The sequence below is a fragment of the Dendrobates tinctorius genome, unplaced genomic scaffold (genome assembly GCF_039654945.1).
Source record: "Dendrobates tinctorius isolate UK_male_01 unplaced genomic scaffold, ASM3965494v1 ptg000231l, whole genome shotgun sequence".
Taxonomy (NCBI): domain Eukaryota; kingdom Metazoa; phylum Chordata; class Amphibia; order Anura; family Dendrobatidae; genus Dendrobates; species Dendrobates tinctorius.
Genome location: NW_027361898.1, coordinates 17,206,429 through 17,228,908, shown reverse-complemented (window position 1 = coordinate 17,228,908; position 22,480 = coordinate 17,206,429). Strand labels below are relative to the sequence as shown.

The following is a 22,480-nucleotide window of genomic DNA, read 5'->3' as shown; positions in this document are numbered from 1 at the left end:
AGCCAACTTTTTTGCAGACTGGTTCATGGAAGATGTAACCAGCAAAGCAATTTCTAGTGGTCTAATATATGCAGACCAAAAACATCACTGCCTATTATGTAAAATTGCATGATTGCGACAAAGTATGCACACATATGAATAGTCATGCACATCTAGGTGCTGTCAGAACGCTATCACAGGAGCGGTTACACTGAATGGTTAGTCAGCCAATAGGGAAATTGCTAGTTTGACTGTGAAATCACAAGTTGATTATATAAAATATATGTATCACTATGTATGTAGCTTTGCCCGACTATATCTCATTTATAATTGTGTCCATAATGAAATGCCGCTTTACTTTCCCTGCCACATAATGAGTCTTACCTGGGAAACTACTAGCATGGGAGGACGTGGCAAGTCTGTGTTATATAAGGAGAGGCCATAGATTTCACTCAGCAAGGGGTAATGCACCATTTCAACCGTGGTGGTGGTGCTGACGAGAAGCACCACAGGGACACAGATTACAGCAGAGTATTCGGGATCCCAACCAAAGGACATCCTGGGATCAATAAATTGCCTTGAGAAAAGTATCATTAGGGCTATGTTCACACCAAAAATTTCTTGACACAATTTTAATGGCTTCAGTCAGAGCTGCCCTTTGCATTATATACTCCATACATCTAATTAAAACCAGACTTTGGGGGCTGTTGGAACAGCCACCAAAGTACAAGCTAAATATATCCATAGAACTCCGAAGAATGTAGCGTACATCCAGCACAAGACTATCTCCCAACGCTGTGATATAGGACAATGCAATAAAGTTATCTGTATGAAGGTATATAACACAAGCTGATACAGGGAGCTATATACATAGACAGGTATGTATAGCCAGACTGAATTTATGTTTATTTGCATGAGTTTGCTCGTGTAGACAGTGTAGCTCCTTGGCACAGGTAATGTATTGCTGTCTAGTAATATATTTGCTTGTGTCTCATGATGCGTTCATCAAACGTCTCTAGATCAAAACATCCACAGATGAACCATATGCTCACACCTAAAGCACACAAAGAAATGTAGATTTACATGAGTGTAAGTATATATTTATTGGAGTGTCAACATTTCTGACAACTCATTAGGAGCAATTCTAAAGCATCATTTATTTATTACATTTTCACATTGCTACAAAGACATTTACGAGAATGTAACTTAGAAAGAGTTGAGCAAAGTGATTAGTAGGACCCGATCCAGTCCATGAATGCCGGACCACAGCCCTGTGTACTGTCTCCTACATGCAGAGATTCTACCCATGCATCACAAGGTAATGATGATGTTGTGTAGAGCCTCCTAATCAGTAGAAGCTTCGATGATACCTGCAGGTAGGACGAGGTTCACAGAGCTCGTCTAGTATAGTGAGGTGGCCGCTGGACCAGGGTCATACAGATCTTTTTGCTCAACTCTGCTTACATAGACTGTATAAAGTGTAACGTTTTTGCTGGATTTGGATGATGCAGATCACTTTTGCACATTAATTCAATGCGTCTTTACATAAAATAGAACAGAATGTCCGAACTTGTTGACTTCGCCTTAGGGAATCCAACCAAGCATAGCCAATCATCTACCAAATTCCCACACAGCAATGGCATAAAGTGAGACTAGGGACTTTTTTTTTTTTAAGTGGCGGAGGAATACAGTGCGGAAGGATACCTACCTTCCGTCATTGGATTCCTGCAGCCCGTAGAGAACGGCAGCATCATCTGATGCTGCCGTTCTCTACCCAAGATCGTCGTGGGACACACTCGTGGACTGCTTCGGATCGTGGGTGAGTATTTTTGTGGTTTGTTATGTTAATATTTATTCCGGAAAAGACAATGGCTTCGGGGAACAATGTGACAAGTATTGGTAAGTATGTTACTCTATGTTATATGTACTGTATGTCTATGTATGTATTGTATGAATGTATTGTATGTATGTAGTATATATGTGGTATGTATGTAGCATGTAGTATGTATGTAGTATGTATGTAGCATGCATGTAGCATGCAGTATGTATGTAGCATGCATGTAGTATATATGTAGTATGTATGTAGCATGCATGTAGTATATATGTAGTATGTATGTAGCATGCATGTAGTATATATGTAGTATGTATGTAGCATGCATGTAGTATATATGTAGTATGTATGTAGCATGTATGTAGTATGTATGTAGCATGCATGTAGTATATATGTAGTATGTATGTAGCATGTAGTATGTATGTATGTAGTATGTATGTGGTATGTATGTAGCATGTAGTATGTATGTAGCATGCATGTAGTATGTATGTAGCATGCATGTAGTATGTATGTAGTATGTATGTAGCATGCATGTATGTATGTAGTATGTAGTATATATGTAGTATGTATGTAGCATGTAGCATGTATGTAGTATGTATGTGGTATGTATGTAGCATGTAGTATGTATGTAGCATGCATGTAGTATATATGTAGTATGTAGTATGTATGTAGTATGTATGTGGTATGTATGTAGCATGTAGTATGTATGTAGCATGCATGTAGTATGTATGTAGCATGCATGTAGCATGCATGTAGCATGCATGTAGTATGTATGTAGCATGCAGCATGTATGTAGCATGTATGTAGTATATATGTAGTATGTATGTAGCATGTAGTATGTATGTAGCATGCATGTAGTATGTATGTAGTATTTTTTTTTTTTTTTTTTAACATTTAACACATTAGCCGGATGATGGGACTACTACTGTCCCATCATTGGCTAATGTGTCAATCACTGTCATGGTAGCAGGCATCGCCAGATGGGACTTGTAGTCCCATCGGACGATGCTTGCACAGACCCCCGGACATCAGCACAGCCCCCCGGCAGGCCGGTACAGACCCCCACAGGGTGCACAGACCACCGGCAGGCCGGCACAGCCCCCCGGCAGGCCGGTACAGACCCCCACAGGGTGCACAGACCACCGGCAGGCCGGCACAGCCCCCCGGCAGGCCGGTACAGACCCCCACAGGGTGCACAGACCACCGGCAGGCCGGCACAGCCCCCCGGCAGGCCGGTACAGACCCCGGGCAGTCCACACAGCCCCCCGGCAGGCCGGCACAGCCCCCCGGCAGGCCGGCAGAGACCCCCGGAAGGCCCGAAATGACGGCGCATCATGATGCGCACACACCGCGCATCATGATGACGTCAGGCTGTCAATCAACTGAACTTCCGATTCCGATGCCGAATTCCGATATTGAAAAAATATCGGAAGTCGGTATCGGAATTCCGATACAGCAAGTATCGGCCGATACCCGATACTTGCGGTATCGGAATGCTCAACACTAGTGGTCAGTAATCTTGGCAAAAAAATCTGTAGAAAACTATAGAATTAAAAATGTCTCCCATCTAAAGAATTTAGATTTTTAACTTGAGATAAATTAAATGTGTTTAGAAGCACTTTGCAGCTTTACCCATTTAACATGCAATTCAGGACAGGTCCTCTAGAGCAAGAGGTGGTATTATAACCACGCTCCACTCTAAGGGCTCATACAGACGACTGTATTTCGGTCCAAGTGTAATCCAACAAAATATTGGATCATACTGGGACCAATGTTGATCTTTGGGGCCTTGCACATGTCTGATTTTTTCCTCAGACAGATTCTGCTAGAGGAAAAAATTGCAGCATGCCTGAGATTGATCCAATATTCAGATAACACTTGGCTATACAAGTCAATGAGTGTGCAGAAAACATTGGACTGCACTTGCGACGTTCTTCTGCTGCTGCTATGAGGGTCTCGTAGGTGGCCTAGTCTCCAGACTCAAGTCTGACCAGGGCAGCTTACAAGAGGATATCTGAGCCTGTCTGGCTGGAGGGACAGGCAGGTGGTGAGCAGCCTACTGCGGGACTGACCGCCGGCGACTGACTCCTTGGGGAGCCTGGGATGGACTCCCCCTCTACTTGAGCAACATTGTCTTCTACCCACTGTCCATAGCACTAGCCATCTCTGCCACTGGTGCCACTGGCAATTATTGCGATCTTTGTTCACTGACTACAGTATATGCACTCAGACTGTCTAGTGCTGAGCCGATCTTAAGACCCCAGGGGCAAAAAGCTACTGCTGGTAGTCTTTAATGTCTGAGAATATGGGTGCCACATACTCACACACTCTCGATCCCACACTCTCACATTATCTCGATCCCACCACGCTACCACCACATGTGAAGAACCTGAACCTCATCACTATTACATCGGAGGGATCACGTGGTACTGTCTCCACACTTTCACCAAATTGATATTCCACAACCCCTGGTGATGCATAAGGGCAGCTTTGCACAGTTTTACACAGACACCCCTGTCCACATGGGCCCAGGTAGGCATGGTGAGTGTTGATGTGGCACGACACTTGCTCACAACCCTGACAGGCTGAGAGTCCTCTTTCACTGGCACCAGTGAAACAGAACACTGCCAATAGGACTGCCACCAGTTCCTCATTGGATATAAGCCCAGTCCATTAACAGGATTATATCGGGCAAGAAACCAGCCCCGGTAGTATGTGGACTCGTGGATTGAGATAAACCACTGATTTTTTTGGGAGAAGAAACTCTCCAAATCCTTCTGAAATACTCAAAATTTGGTTCTGGTGATGAATTAATGCACTAATGATAGTTCTGGTGATGTCTTCCTGTCCCTACCCCTTTAAAAAAAATTGCGGCCCTTGAGATTGGTTTAGTATGGCAATGTGGCCTTTGGACCAAAAACTGTTGTGCACTCCTGATGTAGAGAAATCACCAGGCCTGGATGGCATACACCTACACCAGCAAGCTAGAAAAATACCAGAAATAAAACTAATCTACTTTATTCAAAATTAGATTTAAAAAGGACTTAGTCCATTCATAAAAAATGTACCTGTACAAAAAGACAAACACTTACAAGAAAAAACCGCTCTGTCAGATGCGGTAAGACCAAACTTTTAAACACCTTACCGGTATACCCTTAGTGTCGTTATCAAACTATACATAGACACCCCCTCAGGGTATCCGCTTAGTGTAAATTTCTTTTGAGAAATCACACTCTCATGGTGCTAGAAAAATGTCTTTTACAGATCCATTGTTCTTTATGTGCCACTTCTGTGTAACATACATAATCATCACTAACAATGATCCTGGACAAATTTCGTAGTAACAGCCTTATTTCATTTTAAAATTTTTAAATCTAATTTTGAATAAAGTAGATTAGTTTTATTTCTGGTATTTTTCTAGCTTGCTGGTGTAGATTTAGTCTTCTAGCTAGTAGATCACTCGCTGTTAACTGGATGGCATACACCCCTGAGCACTGCAGATATTAAGTATCGGATCATTATTTCTAATACTCTATGATTCCATAATAATTAAATGTGTACCACAGGACTGGCATGGAGAAAATGTGATGCCAATATTCTAAAAGTGGACAAAATCTGAGCCTGAAAAGTGAAAACTTGCAAGTTTAGTCTCTACTATGAGTAAAATACTTGAGGGTTTTCTAAGAGATGATATACTGGAGTATCTGAAGAAGAATAACTTCATGACCAAATATCAACATGTATTTATGAGAGATTGATCTTGGCAAACTAATCTGATCAGCTTCTATGAAGAAGTGCCAGACAGAACCAAGGTAATGCCGTAGATGTCCTTTGTTTGCACTTTTCAAAGGTATTTGATAATTTGATACAGTGCTGCATGAAAGGATTGGACTTAAAATGAGAGCAATGGGACTATGGAAAAATGTGTATTTTATTAACATCTACCTCACTGATGGAAAACAGAGGTTATTAATTAATATTGGAACACATTCGGATTGAGTTAGAGTTAACAGTGGAGCACCAGGGGAATGAGTATTGGGCTCTCTTCTTTTTAACATATGTATTAATAACTTTGTAGAGAACATATTGAGTAAAATGTCAAAATCTGTAGATGATACTAAACTGCAAATATAATTTAATATAACAGATGGATTAATGTAAGCTGAGTTTTAGGCTGAGAAATGACAATTTAATTTTAATGTAGAAAAATGTATAGTCATACACTTGAGGAAATAAAAACACTGGCTAAAACGGTCACTGAAAATACTTGGGTATATGGGCAGACAGTAACCTCTAAGTAAGGCTGGTTTCACATTTGCGTATCTGTGTACAGCGTTTGATCCGCATAGATTCACATGCATCATGCGTACATATCTTTAACATGGTGTACGCAGGGACATGCGTTTGCATGCGTTCGCTTGCGGATGTGTACGCATGCGCCATTTTGCGGTGTGCAGCGAACGTAACATTTGCATTGCATTTTTTGAGGCATCAAATATGCGTAGCCATACGCATGCGGATGAAGTGCATAAAAACAACGCATTACTGTCTATGGGAATGCATTGGTACGCAAGGACATGCGTACGCATGCGTACTTCAGAATGAGAAGGTCCAAGAAGTGTTAAATTAAACATTTTGTTTTTGTTAATAAAAATTATTTTTTTTTCACAATCCCTGTCTCCCTGTGTTTTCTTTATCTCTTTATTTAAACATGTATGTATTGTTGAGTGAAGTATTAACCGGTGTTACAGTCAAGGTGTTTAGTATTAAAATTACAGAGAAGGTGTTAGTATTAAAGTCAGCAAACATTACAGGTACTTTTTACTTATTAGCGGCTTAAACCATTTTGTCTTGCCATGCCACATGTCCAATATCCGAAACAAAGTAGGCGGCAAATTAATCCCTCATTTGGGCAACTTCCACTGTAGTCCTCAGAGGGTGATCTTGGTAATCCTACAATGTGGTAGTAACGGGTTCCTCAAGTTCTAAGTGGTGTCGCTCTTTCACCAGGATGTAATTGTGCAGAACAACACACGCATTCACAACCTCATCAATTGTCTCAATTTTTAGATTAATGGTTGTTCACAAAATGCGTCATTTAGATACCAGCAATCCAAAGGCACACTCCACAGTTCTTCGTGCCCTTGTCAGTCGGTAGTTGTAAATCCTTTTGGTGTGATTCAAGTCCCGACTTGAGTATGGTTTTACGAGGTTGCACACATTTGAAACGCCTCATCCCCAACCACAATAAATGGCATTGGCGGTCCTTCAGTGTTCGGAAGAGGTCGTGGCTGTGGAAAATTTAAATTATTCCCATACAAACGTTGGCCCATGTCAGAGTTTTTGAAAGTCTGTGAGCCATTTCCTCGTCCAAATGAGCCAACATCCATGGCGACAAATCAACAGTCAGCATCTGCAATCACCATGAGAACAATATTTTTAGTAATTGAAATACTCGGATCTACTTCCAGCAGGTTAAAATGTAGAGATGATAAGGTCTCTACGGTAGCCAGGAATCTGGGGAAAAAAAAATCAGTACATGGCTTTTATAACAATAATATTAATGACAGGTGTTTCTTTTTAAAAATTATGTACCTTAGGGTCACCAACAGACGTTCCTCAGCAGAAATTGCTCGACATAGCTGTGTGTCCTGCCTGGTGATCGATCCTCGGACACGTAGCAGCAAGTCATCGAAGCTCTGTTCCAACATCCTCGTGTAGTCAAAAAACTTCTGAGGTTTGCACGCAGCTCGGTTTACAACGAGTGGTAGACTCCACGGCTCTCTCGGACTTCAACAATGGGGTGTTGCAAGTAGCGATGACGACATCTTCTCCGTCTTTCTCTTCTTCTTTCTTCTTCACAAGCCACAACAAAGGCAACAGCCAATTTCAAGTCCAAATCCAGATTACGATAGAAGCTCCCCATGCCAAGATCCATCTTGCAGCTGGATACAGCAGCAAAAGTTGAGGATTTTATCTGTACGAGGGGCTATACACGGAATTTCGATGAGACACGCCCATTGGACGTGGCTTGTGTCAAGAAAATTCTCCTGGAAAAGCATTGTCCTATCGAACGCATGCGCATAAATAACGCAAACGCATGCCAAAAAGCATGCAAACACAGCTTTTTTTTGCGTCATGCCTAAGCTGATGCGGATAAAAAATGCTGTGTTAGCATGTGTTTACATGCGTTTTGGCATGCGTTTGTGCATGCAGATGATACGCTGCGCACATATACGCAAATGTGAACTTAGCCTTAGTGACCAGTGTCAGGCAGCTGCTGGCAAGGCAAATAAATAATGGAATGCGCTAAAAGAGGCATGGAGGCTCATGACAAGAACATAGTTTTGCCTCTATACAAGTCACTAGTGCATCCAAACATATAAGAAGGACATACTGTAACTAAGGCCTCTTTCACACATCAGGTTTTCGCCGTCAGGCGCGATCCGGCGCTTTTGACAAAAACCGGATCCGGCGGAATGCAATGCTGGATCCGGTTTCCCCCCCCATTGACTTGCATTTGCGCCGGATCGCGCCGGATGGTCATGCGTTTCATCCGGTTTTCGCCGGATCCGGCAATGTGTCTCAATCCGGCGTCTGGAAAAAACGGCTACTGTAACGTTTTTTGTCTCCGGCGAAAAAGCCGGACACGCCGGATCCGGCGCGTGTGGCTTTTTCACACAATGAAAGCCTATGAGCGCCGCAATTCGCCGGATCCGGTTTTTTTGGTCTGAGCATGCTCAGTAGCTCTGCCCACAAGACACATATATAAAAGCAAGACAGTGGGACCCTCAGCCACACCCAACATGCCACCCAAGACAGCAACCAGGCGCAGGAGAAGGCAGGAGACCACTGCAGCACCATCAGCACCACCACCACGCCAAATGGAGCAGCAAATGGAACATGCTGAGGAGGGGAGTCCAGCAGCAGATGAGAGACGGTAATTATCAAATCCCCCATTCCTCCAAACTAGGGCCATGGAATATCAAGATATTCATTGGCCCTTTGTTTCTCTTTATTCAACAGCCGCCCAAGAGCTGCAGCAGCAGCAGAAATGGCATCACTGGCAGCAGCAACAGCAGCAGCAATACCCACAGCCATGGAGTCTGGCCATCAACAGGACAGCACATCTTCTTCTGGGAGCCCTCCCTCGCATCGTCAGCGTTTGACGGTAAGTTTTTATTTCCAAAATCCATCATCTCTGTAATATATGTCTATTCATTGCCTTTTATTTCAAAACAGGAATCACAAGATGAAGAGGAGCTCCCAGAAGAAGAAGGAAGGGGTGGACAGACACTTGGAGTGGGCTCACAATTGGTAAGTTTTTTGCATCAAACGCAGAAACACAACATCACACTACACACAACACATAGAAAACAATGTTCTGCAGACCACACACAGCAAACAAATGCCTACATCCAAAGACATAAACATTTTTTGTTTTCTTCTCTAGTCTTCCCAATCTGGTGCTCGGTCAAGAGGTCCTCGCAGTGCCTCCCAGGGTCGTCGGCGACAGCAACGCGGCGGTTACCAGCGTGTAAGTATAAATATTTTTGCTTTGTTTTTTTGCACTTTTTATTTCATTTCTTTTGTGGAGGCTAATTATGTTATTTTTGTCTTTTTCTTTAACAGCCTTCACAGCGTGCTCCCGACTCTGACGGTGAGGATGGAGGAATCGATGTGGACCACCTCATCGATCTCGTCAGAGAAAGGGAGCTGCTCTGGAATATGGATGACTGCCGCCACGCTGACCTGATCGTTACCCGACGACTCTGGGAGGAAATCTGTTCGCTCCTTGTGGACCGCTGGGAGGACCTCGATGCTCGGGCCCAGATTAAAAAGCGTAAGTATATACAGTACCGGTTGCTTGATGTAAACCAGTGTTTCCCGAACAACAGTCCTCGTGGTCCCCACGGATCATGTGTTCAGGATTTCTATTTACTATGGAAATCCTGAAAACATGACCCCTGGGGACCATGAGGACTGGAGTTTGGGAAACACTGATGTTGTATACTAACCACTCCTTTCTCGTTTCAGGGGACAGAATTGTGAAGCGGTGGCGGTCTGTGAGGGATCGTTTCAAGAAGGAGTTCAATAAAGAGATGCGGGCCCCGAGTGGATCTGGAGGACGCAGGAGCAAGTACAAGTACGCACAAGCTCTGTCGTTCCTCCGGGATACAATGGTCACCAGAAGGTAAATATTTCACACCACATGTGAAAAAAAAATGTTTAGATGTAACAATTTTTTTTCAGCCAGGGCCATGCCATGTCACTTTTTTAATTGTTTTTTTTTCTCTTTATTCCACAGCACGGTGAGCAGCACTCGGGAGCCTGCACGGTTGGACCCTTCTGAGGCGATCCCTGAGGAGACGGCACCGAGGGACACTTCGACCGCCCCGGTACATCTGCACCTTCACAGCCTTCCCACACATTCGACCCCTCTGTCCCATCCACCAGCACAGGAGCATCGTGGCCGCCTACATTACATGAAGCTGCTGGGGAGGAGATCGCTTTCCCTTTACCCCACCCTTCTGCCCCTACCACCTCTAGTACACCTGCGGGTACTGGGCGGCAGTGGCAGAGGGGTCAGGAAAAGACTTATGCGCCAGAGTTCTTGCATCTGAATGCATCTTTCCAGAACTGTCTAAAAGTCTTGTCAGAGCAAATCTCCGCAGGCTTTCAGCAGATCAACTCCAGCATTCTGGAGGTGAAGACACTTCTGCAAACCATGCATTCAGAAGCAAGACCTTCGCCAAACCACACCTTTTTCAGGTCTGTTGTGGAGCGCATGGAAACGCTATCTCCTACCCAGCAGATGCATGTAATGCATTCATGCCACGGTGCTCTCCAGCACGTTACCTCCCAACCTCCTCTTCCCACCCCAGTAGTTCCTCCACCTGCACCCCCTCCAGCCACTTTCCATCCTCCCCCTCCTATTACATACCATCCACCTCCCCAGTACCAGCAACCTCCCCAGTACCAGCAACCTCCCCAGTACCAGCAACCTCCCCAGTACCAGACATCTCCCCACTTCCAGCAACCTGCCCCATACCAAACTCCTTCCCCATACAACTTGCCATCAACATCATCTGCTTCTACAGTCCCTGCCCAACCCTCCACTCCACCGCCCACCACCTCTTCTGCCTCCCACATGTCCACCCATTCTGTAGCTTTTTCCACACCTTCACCTCTAACTGTTCCTTCCCCACCACGATCCCAGTCCTCTCTCCACACTCCCAGTGTCGAAGTGTCCCGCAGCCCCTCCAGCAGTATTTCCACCCCACACTACACAAATTTATAATATGTGTGTATTTTAATAAAAATGACCAGTTTTATGGTTTCAAAGCTTTATTAAAAAAGTTTATTAAAATTTAAAAACAGTTTACTTGGTATATAACTGTGGGTAAATTTTAGCTTTTTGCCACAGTTGCGTTCCTGGTTGTGTTTGAAGCAAAGTATTTCACCTAAAAAGTTGTGTTTATTGTTGGTGATTTCCTAACAATGTACACAACTTTTGTTAAAAGTGAAATACTTTGCATAAAACACAACCAGGTACACACCTGTGGCCTAAAGCTAAAAATAGTAAGACCATGACAAGATAGCCAACTTTGGTTGGCAAAGGTATATACTGTTGGTACAGAAGGTACACAATTTTGGTTAAGGGCACAAATCTTTCACACTCTGTCATCCTGCCAGTGTACTCTGCCTTGAGGTGACATAAAGTATAGTGCAAAATTGTCCCTCATTACTGAAACCGTCACAGAACTTCTAGTGGTAATGTCATGGTAATCTTGCAAGGTGGTTTCTTCAGAGGTGTCCTCAATGGAAATGGGTTCCTTGCAGATATCAAAATTGTGGAGTACCACGCAAGCTTTGATCACCTCGTCCACAGTTTCTGTCTTGAGGTTGATCGCAGTCAATAGGACCCGCCATTTGGCTGTCAGAATACCAAAGGTACATTCAACCATTCTTCTTGCTCTTGTGAGGCGGTAATTAACAATGCGTTTTGTTCTTGACAATCCTCTGCTACCGTACGGTTTCAAAAGGTGTTCTGACAGCTGGAAGGCTTCATCCCCTACACAGACAAATGGCATAGGTGGACCAGATGTTTGGGGCAGCGGTCTAGGGGGTGGGAACTGGAAGATGTTTCCATACAGTTTACGCCCCATGGCAGACAGTTTGAAAACTTGAGAGTCATTGGAGCGGCCATAGGCCCCAATATCAACAGCAATAAATTTGTATTCCGCGTCAGCGATGGCCATGAGGACAATTGAAAAATATTTCTTGTAATTGAAATATTCCGATCCCGATCTGGCTGGCTTTACAATGCGGATATGTTTCCCGTCCACAGCGCCCAAGCAGTTGGGAAACTGACATATCTGTTGAAACTTTTCTGAAATTTCAATCCACCTCTCTGTTGTGGGCTCTGGTAAAAACTCTTCAGCTAAGGAGTCCCACAGTGCACGGCATGTGTACTTCACTATTCCAGATATGGTGGAAATCCCGAGTCTGTACTGGAAATGCAGTGACGAAAGGGATTCTCCAGTTGCAAGAAATCTGTGGGGAATTAAAAAACAATCAATTAGTTTTAAATCACAGCATTACATACCAAAACTCAGCTATAACACTTGGAGATACAAACTACCACCAACAAGATTGCAGTGAAAGTGTGCTCTGATGCGAACATATCCAATAAATGTGGCTTACCTTAAAGTCACCATCAGACGCTCTGCGGGTGAAACAGAGAAGCGGGTGAAACAGAGAAGCGGCAATAGGTGTCCGCTTTTCTTATGAGGTGTGCAATGTGCTCCACCAAGTAATCAAAATTCTCCATTTTCATCCGAACATATCCAAAAAATGTATCCGGGTTTCGTCGAAGGTCCATGCAGAGTGTAGAATAGACCCCACGTGTCATTCTCTTGGCTGTGATGGGGTGGATCCACAAACGTCGTCTACGATGCCTGATGCGCTGCTGTCTCGCTCTCTCCTTCTCCAGAACAATCACCCTCAAACGATTCGCCTCCGCTGTAAAATCCGCCAAATTCTTCAAAATATTTCCAATGACAACATCCATCTTCGCCAGTAACTTGCTCTTCTCTCCAACCTGCACTTTCTCCTCTACAACCTGTCAAAGAAGGGCTGTAGGAACACGCTATATATAGTTTTCCAGTAGCCAATCCCGTTCGGAAGGCCACAAGGGGTGTTTTTAAAAACCGGATCCAGCGTAATCCGTCGAAAAACGGATGAACCGGATGAGACGGATCCGGTTTTGTCTGTCAAGAACAAGACGGATCCGGCAGAAAAACGGATCCGTCACATCCGGTTTTATGAAATATTTGCCGGATCCGGCGCTCCGGCACGACGCCGGATCGCGCCTGATGCCGAAAACCTGATGTGTGAAAGTAGCCTTAACTAGAGCAGGTGCAGAGAACAGGGACCAAGGTTATTAGGCTATGTGCACACGTACCGGAACTCTCGCGGAAATTACCGCGAGAATTCCAGAATTCTATTCTGCGGGAAAATCGCATTTTAAATTCCCGCGATTTTCCCGCGGAAAAACTAGCATTTTGCAAGCGTATTTGTCAAGAAAATTCTCCTGGAAAAGCATTGTCCTATCGAACGCATGCGCATTAACATAGTGTTTGATGAGTGTGACCAACTTTTTACTACTGAGGCCGCCTATGCAGCATCAGTAGTAAAAGATAAAATGTAAAAAAAAATAAAAAATGGTGTTATTCTTACCTTCCGACGTCCCGTGCAGCCGTTCCCAGTAATCCTTTGCGAAAATGCCCGCGATGACGTCCGTTCTCGCGGGATCGTGATGTCTCGTGGTAATTCGCGATGACGTCGCGTGAATGACCGCGAGACTTCGCGATCCCGCGAGAACGAACGTCATCGCGGGCATTTTCGCAAAGGATTACTGGGAACGAGAGTGTGGAGAGAGGCGGGAAGGCTGCGCGGGACGCCGGAAGGTAACAATAACAATATTTTTTATTTTAAATTCTATTTTTTACAGGGATATGGTACCCAAAGCCCGGAGGACAGTCTCCTCTCCTCCGGACCGTGGGTACCATCCGCAAATGTTCTGCTTACTTTCCGCATGGTGTGCACAGCCACATGCGGGAAGTAAGGGGAACAATGCACTCCCATGGGTGGGGGATCGCCGCGATTCCGCAAAATTATTGAGCATGCTGCGGTTTTTACCGAGAAGCGATTCCGCCGCGGTAAAAACCGCAGCATTAGCACAGCATTGCGGAATCCCATAGGAATGCATGGGATGCTTATTTTTCGCGTTTTCGCGGCAAAATCGCGCGGTTAAAACCGCCGCGGAAACGCAAAAAAAACGCCACGTGTGTACTCAGCCTTAAGAGAATGAGTTGATTGTAATACCAAGAAAGGTTATCAAAGTTTGTTCTTTTAAGTTTGGAAAAATGAAAGCTTAGGGTCAATCTTACTCCAGAATAAAAATATATGACGGGACAGTATAGAAATCTTTCTAATAATTTGTTTACACGCACCTAGACTTTCAATGATGATAAGGGGCATCCTCTAAGTCTAGAGCAAAAAAAGTTTAATAACCATCAAAGACATTTTTTTACAGCGCGAGTAATGAGATTATGTAACTCTCTGCCACATAATGTTGTAATGAATTATTCCCGTAAAAGGAATTTGTCAGCAAGTTTTTGCTACCTAATATGAGTAGATTGTAATGTAGGCAAAGAGAAGCTGAATCCAACGATGCATCACTTAGCTTACTGGTTGCAGCCGTTCTGACACAATTAGATGCAGCATGAAGCAGAACTGGGAAATTTGCAGCAACCCCTCCTCCTCTCCCAGACTCACATCAGGCTTTCTATGTACATATGGACATTGAGCTGCTTATCACAGAAGGGGCGGAGTCAGACCAGAAGGCACCTGCTTCTGTAGTGCAGACAATGATAATCACAAGGTGATAAAACCTTCAGTATAAGTAACAACAGCACACAGCCAGACATGTGATACATCGTTGAATTCTGTGTTTTAACCCCTACCTCATACTGACCTCTGGTTACATAGCAAAAACCTCATGACACATTCCCTTTAATATGAATCAACTAGCATCTGCCTCATGGGGTTTTTGCCTTCCTCTGTATCAACATGTTAGGTTATAAGTTGAACTGTATGAATTTATGTCTACTTTCAACCTTAAAAATGATGAAACTATAAATCTAACAAGACCTGATTGCTAACAGTCATAATGGCTATAACTTACTTATCGGTAGTCTTTGACAAGGCTCCTGGCTAAGAGCAAAGTTGGCCATTGACATTGGTGGAAAGCTAGCCTATCTCCACAACTAACACCAATGACAAAGTCTCAACATGTGTCTTCAAATAAGGTTAACTAGGGGAACATAGAAATATCAACAATATGCATATAGCAGAAATGGTACTGGCAGGAAATGTAACATGATAACCACTTTCTGATTCTCTGCCATCTGGTATTGGACATCTGGGATATCCAGCCCATCAAAATGAATATCCCAAACATCCTAACCTTTTCTACCCTTTGGGCGCCCATGCCATGCAGCATGCTGGGAACACGTTAAAATTCGGTCTTTACAAAGTCGCTCAGTTCCTTGAACCTGGCCATTTTTCCTGTTTCCAACCCATCAAGTTCGGAAACTTCCTGCTCACTTGCTGTCTAATAAATCCCACAGCTTGACAGGTCTCATTACAAAGAGATCATCAATATCATTCACTTTGGTGGTTTTAATGATACGTGTGATCAGTGCATATATCTTCCAGTGTGCCTGAACCAGCGACACTCATGTGGTCTGTCGTCCAGTGCCATATGGACACCCAACTGCAGCATCTAATGAAGACCCCATAGCTGAGTGTGAACTCAAACCCAAGTTTTCCCCGAAAAGCTTTTGAGAGATTGTGTATTAGTGAGTTCTTTTTTCAGGTAGGCTCCACATTTAGAAATATCTGAATATCGCCATATTTTTATTGCATAAATGGCTCCATCCAAATGCATGAGCAGTGTGTGTGATATGGATGCTTGTGCAGGAGACACAGTGTTTTATCATCTATAAAACACCTACCATTCATAGCAGAACATTAGTATACTTATGTAATCTACCTGATCAGCTAATAAAGTAAATGTTGGACATTTTGCCCCATGACCCTTCTGTTCTGAAGAACATCTGCTCCATCCGAGGTTCACACTCAAGGCCCGGTGTCAGAGGCTTGAGGCCTTCGTCTGCAGAGCAGTACGCTACCCTTCAGGTGCCTTGTCTCCTCCATATGACTGCCGCCTTTCCCACACTATTCTAGATCTGGTAGATTTCCATCATTCTCCATTGTGCGCTGTCACCATGCTGCTTTCCGTCATCCTCTCTGCTCAGTCTACGCCGGGTGCCATTACTTTCACTCTACATATGAATAAATGGATTATTCTGTTTTGCAAGCCATTTGTGCTTGTGTCTTTCGGTGTCTTTTTTTTTGCTCCCTCCTCCCCCTCTCTCCTTTCCCCCCTCTGGTACAGATAGCAGGCTCTCCTGATTGCAATGCAGGAGTTGGCGTCTGCAATTTCTGGCAGGCGGTTTTAGTTGCCATGGTTTCTGTTGGTTTCTGTTGTAGTAGGCAGCAGCCCGGGTGGCCCATTACAGAAAGAGGCTGGTAAAAGGGGATAGAGGTCAACCAATCTCAGCGTCCATCACATACCACGTCTGCCTGGCACAAGGGCCACAGATTGTGCAAAAGTCAAACGGAGGAAATTCAAGTTTTATTAGCCGAGCTGGGGGTATAACAATTCATTAAAAAGTCACTGGGTCTTGCCAACACTTTCCATCGTCTCGATAGGGCACGCGATACAGAATAAAGACTATATCTCACCCACAAAACAATAAGAATCATTTGACTAATCCTGGAACAACCTAAATAGTCTTGTGATACCACAAAGTAAGAGACCACCACAGATGATAAATGCCCAGCTAATGAGACTTGGCACACTAGTCTACATTAACCAGTTATTGGAAATGGCTCTTCACAAAAAGAGCCTCCTGCCAACCATGGCTGGTTACAACGTAGGAGCAATGAGACTTTAAAAAATACAGTGTGTAATTTCCTCCAGTTCCCAGTAGCCCCACTGCAGAATGCGAGTTTGCTGCCCAGCAGCAGCCTGCAGTGTGCTGCAGTGTATGGGCCTGGCCATGCTTCCCTTACGTTCTGCTCCATATATGGTTCTGGAGAAGAATGTGCGGAGCGGAGACAATCCTACAGGCAGAGCGTGGTCGCTCAGGCTTGATGAAGCACTGCAGTGTAGTATTGTGGGCAGTGTTTAGTCCATGAGGTGCAATGCAGTGTGCAAACTACGGAACAAGAACACTGCGTGCTCAGCTATGCCACATTATCACCCTTCCTACAGATCAAGCAATGTGGAAGCCAACTAAAAACAGGAATCATTCCCCATGGTTACACAAGAAAAGATTTTGTCCATGGTTACACATCCCCAGCACTCCTCCCACTGCTGCGTCAGGAGTCATACAGTGCAGTGTGCACATCTCAAAGGACCAACTAAAAAAAGAAGTAACACTTACAATTACATTCCAACTATTGAATCCCTTGTTGAGGAAATGTTGATTTTTGCATCTCCGACAAGCGCCAATACTTTAAATAAAATGCTACCAAAAAAAAAATGACATAAGGAGCGGTGACTGGAAGTAATATTTGCATCCATACGATCAAGCTTGCTTAAAGATGTAGCCCAGAGACCTGACTGGAAGGGACCTTCTCACCCGATTATCATAGAATTGATCCCTAGATATTTTATACACTTTTAAGAAATCTCATTAGTCTATATTATGTTTACCATTGTACTGGAGAGTTTAGTATTTTCTACTGGTGTCCTTGTAAGAATAACTTTTAGGAAAGTATGTTGTTAAAAAAAGGACAAAAGTTCTTACATGTGGGGGGAAATCGGGAGTTTGGAAGGACATGAAGAGTAGTTGGTTTAAAAGAAAACTGTTTGTTCTCCTGAACAATGCTATCTGTTAATATGTAACTTAAGAAATCTGATGCGTCCTGTACATCTCTATTGTTTACAAGACCTAATAAAGTATGGTTTAAAAAAGTTCTTACAAGTCTATACATTGTACTATGATGTAACTACCATTGTGAATCTATCTATGGTATCTATCTATCTATCTATCTATCTATCTATCTATCTATCTATCTATGTCTGTCTATAATCTATCTATCTATATCTATATCTATCTATCATCTATTATCTGTGTCTATCTATCTATCTATCCCATATTGATCTATTTATCTGTCGACCTATTATCTATCATCTATTATCTATCTATCTATGTCTGTCCATAATCTATCTATCTATCTCTATATCTATCTATCCCATATCTATTTATCTGTCGACCTATTATCTATCTATCATCTATCTATCTATCTATCTATCTATCTATCTATGTCTGGCTATAATCTATCTATCTCTATATTTATCTATCATCTATTATCTATCTATGTCTGTCTATAATCTATCTATCATCTATCTATCTATCTCTATATCTATCTATCTATCTATCTATAATCTAGCTATCTATCTCTCTATATCTATCTATCTCTATATCTATCTATCTATCTATCTATCCCATATCTATCTATTTATCTGTCAACCTATTATCTATCTATCTATCTATCTATCTATCTATCTATCTATCTCATATTTGTCTATCTATCATCTATCTATCATTTATCTATCTATCCCATATATGTCTATCTATCTATCTATAATTTATCTATCATCTATTATCTATCTATAGATCTATCTATTGTCTATTATCTATAGATCTATCTATCTATCTATCCCATATCTATCTATCCATCTATTATCTATCTATCTCTCTATTATCTATCCCATATCTATCTATCTATCCCATATCTATCTATCCATCCATCTATTATCTATCTATCTATCTATCACATATCTATCTATCTATCTATCTATCTATCTATCCCATATCTATCTATCTATCCATCTATCTATCTATCTATCTATCTATCCCATATCTATCTATCCATCTATCTATTATCTATCCCATATCTATCTATCTATCTATCTATCTATCTATTATCTATCTATCTATCCATCTATCCCATATCTATCTATCTATCTATCCCATATCTATCTATCTATCTATCTATCTATCTATCTATCTATCTATCTATCTATCTATCCCATATCTATCTATCCATCTATCTATCTATTATCTATCCCATATCTATCTATCTATCTATCTATCTATTATCTATCTATCTATCTATTATCTATCTATCTATCCATCTATCCCATATCTATCTATCTATCTATCTACTCAGGCTTAGGTTGCAGGCCAATGTTCTATACTGCATCTTATCTTAGTAAAGCATAACAACCTACCAGTAGCAAGCAGTATTTGTAAGTTTAGTAATATCAATCATGCAATAGTAATACGTGTCTTCATACACAGCCTTTCTTTACTTTTGACTCCTTCATATTGCTAGGCTTGAATCACTGGACCTAAACTATTTCATGAAGCCTTAAAGAATGACCATTGCAGGACTACAACAGAGGAGATAAGGCTCAGGGTCTCCAATGAACATTACACTAAAGATCCCATTATTATCAAGAAAAGGAAAGGATATAGGTAACCACCAGTCACAGCACAGACTCAGAATTCAGGTAGGACTTTAAAGTGGAAACTATCCTTTTCCATATTTCTATGGGTGCAAGGAAATGATGTGTCTTATTGATTCTGAACTATAGGAATAAGAGATGGTCCTCCAGCCGTGGCCTCCCATGATTGACAGGCTGAGGTGACCTCCATATGAGCTGGCAGGAATCTGCTGTGGTTGTGGAGTATCCACATGGCGCAACCTCTGACCTGACCTGAGGTCACCTGGAGAGTGGGTGGTGTGGGCACAGCCTTCTTACCTTGCAGTCCCCCACGCAGGATCTGACAGAATACTCCCCAGATTGCAGGTACTTCTCTAACACAAAATCAAACTCCTCGTATTTTTCCTGAGCGTGTTGATCCAGTCTCTGGTAGGCTTGGACACAGGTGCTGCACACCTCCTCGTCGGTGACAGCAGCAGGGGCCGCAGGAGACCCCACGAAGTCCTCCATCAGGTTCTCCAGGCTGCAGTTCAGGCTGTCCGGGTTGGACATGCCCAGCAGCAGGTCCAGGATGGTGTAAGTATCACAAAAAGACAGGGTGAAATTGTTAAAATAAGCCTTCAAAAAGTTCCTCTTTTGGTTGTAGGAAGTAGAGGAAGGGGAGTAGGGTCTTGCGGAGGACTGGGGGGAGGAGGACCCCTTAAGTCTTTGCAGATGCAGTTTGGTGCAGGCAGTATCCAGGTGAGAAGACCTGGCCCCAGTGCAGTGCGGGCGAGGAGCAGCAGATTTGGTGGAATTGCTTAGGAAGTGGTCCCAGCACCCCCTGCCCTCCCCGGGGAAGCTCTGGCTCGAGTTGTCGGGCTGCTGCTGGCTGTAGGAGAAGTTGCCTCTTGCTTTGGCCCCTGCCGAGACCAGCCAGAGGTGGTTAGACAGCAGGACGGTGAAGAACAGGAGAGAGGCGAGGGACAAGCGCCATCTCTGAGCCCTCTCGGAGTCGGCGCACGGTTTGTCACTGTGTCGGGGTTCCCAGCAGATCTTTAAGACGGCCTCATCTTCCCTTGGATACATCCAAGCCCCCCTGATCATATTTTAGGGGGTGGGAGAATTCGGCGGCCGGGTGCTCTCAGTCTCTCCCCACCCCCTATGTTTGTGGTGGGTTCCGTGCCACCAGCAAAATGTCACCTGCCTCCAGTGAGGGGGCCTGCAGAGAGGGGCATCATCGGGGGCCTGCAGAGATGGAGGCTCAGATACAGGAATGAGGAGGAATATTATGGATGTGATGGAGCAATGACAGGTGGATGGAGGGATGAGAGCTCCCCTCCCCTGCCCGGGTCACTCAGTAACAGGCCATGGCAGGAAAGATTGGGAAAGCAACCAAGGAAAAAGACCCCCCCTCCCTGTGTAAAGCTTCAGCCCCGGGGCACAGTACATCAAGGAGAAGTCCACAGGGGATGCAAGGGGCAAGCCATGCACATCCCCCCGCCCACCCCCCTATGGACCTAGAGCAGAGCCAGGTATGGGCATCCCCTGTCCCTAGCACCTGCTCCCCATCCTGCTGATCCCAGGCTGCTGCTGCTCCTCTGCTCCTTGGAAGGTGGCTGTGCCCTCCTTATTGTTTTCTCTTCCTTTTCTGATGGGCACTGTTCTTCTGCTCCCTGGGCATCCTGCTGCTAGGACTGAATATTCCCATGCCTCCTCTTCCTCGCAGAGCACCCAGGCCGAGATCACCCAGCTGGGTCTCCTATTATTTCTATTTAATCTGTCGCCATCTTCAGCTGTGCAGAGAACACCTTGAGAAATTGATCAGAGGGGCGCAGGCACGTCAATGCGCGGCCCCGAGCTCACATGCATGTGCACTGCCTTCCCTGCCTTATGCAACTGTGGGATTTTTTTTTATTATAAAAGCCGCCCCCCTCCTCCTTTTCACAGACTCTCCACCTCTTCCTTCCCCCTCCTCTCCTTTCATTCACTATGTTCAGCTTCTCATTCATCTTCTCTTCCATTCAGCTTCTTGTGTTCTAGCAGCCCTCTCCCCCTAATAATGGGCGAGTCGGCCGTTACTATACCCCTGATTGCCAGCTTCTTGTCTCAGGAGCTTGCACTCCTCATGTCTATGCCATATAAAGCACAATTCAGTTGTCGGAGAACTATATGATCACACCCGATCACATAGGTAATAAAAGCATTACATGTGCTAATATCATAAATGTAAAGTGAAATTGGGGCCTAATCTTGGTTACCAAAGGATGTGACATCTTCCAGATCTCAGCTGCCAGGTGACATGTATCCTGGTCTGCCACTAAATGATCAGTGCTCAGACACAACACACAGACAATTGGATTACTGACAGCAAAATGGCCCATTTGGGACAAGTTGTATGGACCAGACAAAAGCAGATATGTGGCATTAATTCACCATAACAGGACAGCACTAAAGAACGAGGCTGAGGTCAAGCTGGCTCTCCATATTGCATGATATTTCACACTCAGTCTGAATACTTATTGAACTTACAGAAGAAACACCTTGTTAAGGCAGATTTAGCTTTAAAGTTTTTCTTGGATTGATGGTGCTGTACAGGCTCTTGTCAGAGTGTACAGCATGTAAGAGGACTAATCACGCATAGTGATGATGAACTGATCGATCAGTAGAGGATCAACTTTAAGTCGAATTTCCATTAATTTGTAGAATCAGAGTATGGGCTAATGGCGTGGTATGGGCCTCCCCATACTGACCTTCAGCTATCACATCACATGGTCTAGTGCAGCCTATCAAAGAGACTTATCACAGACGATATAAAAAATGAGGCCCAGCCAAGAAGCACCATTACATGCTTGTACAATGTAGGGATAGAAGGTAAAAGCGTACAGCTCATTACACCTATGGATAGAAAAAGGTCAATTCAGTGCTGAAGCAGATTGAAAATGGGAGTGAATGCTATAATATAGAGATTCCAGTGATCTGTAGAGAACTGCTGTGGCTGTATAGTTATTCAGGGAGACTTTGAATTGATTGATTTG

At 43.7% G+C, this 22,480-nt stretch overlaps 1 protein-coding gene across 1 annotated transcript in view; it reads right to left on the bottom strand.

Moving 5' to 3' along the window:
• NALF2 (NALCN channel auxiliary factor 2) overlaps positions 1-21,337 on the bottom strand; it is a 275,312-nt gene extending 253,975 nt beyond the window's left edge. The window contains exon 1 of the mRNA XM_073556108.1: positions 19,782-21,337. Within this exon, the coding sequence (XP_073412209.1) occupies positions 19,782-20,549 (768 nt within the window). The 5' untranslated portion in view covers positions 20,550-21,337. The remainder of the gene's footprint in view (positions 1-19,781) is intronic.
• Between the last annotated feature and the right edge of the window lie 1,143 nt (positions 21,338-22,480).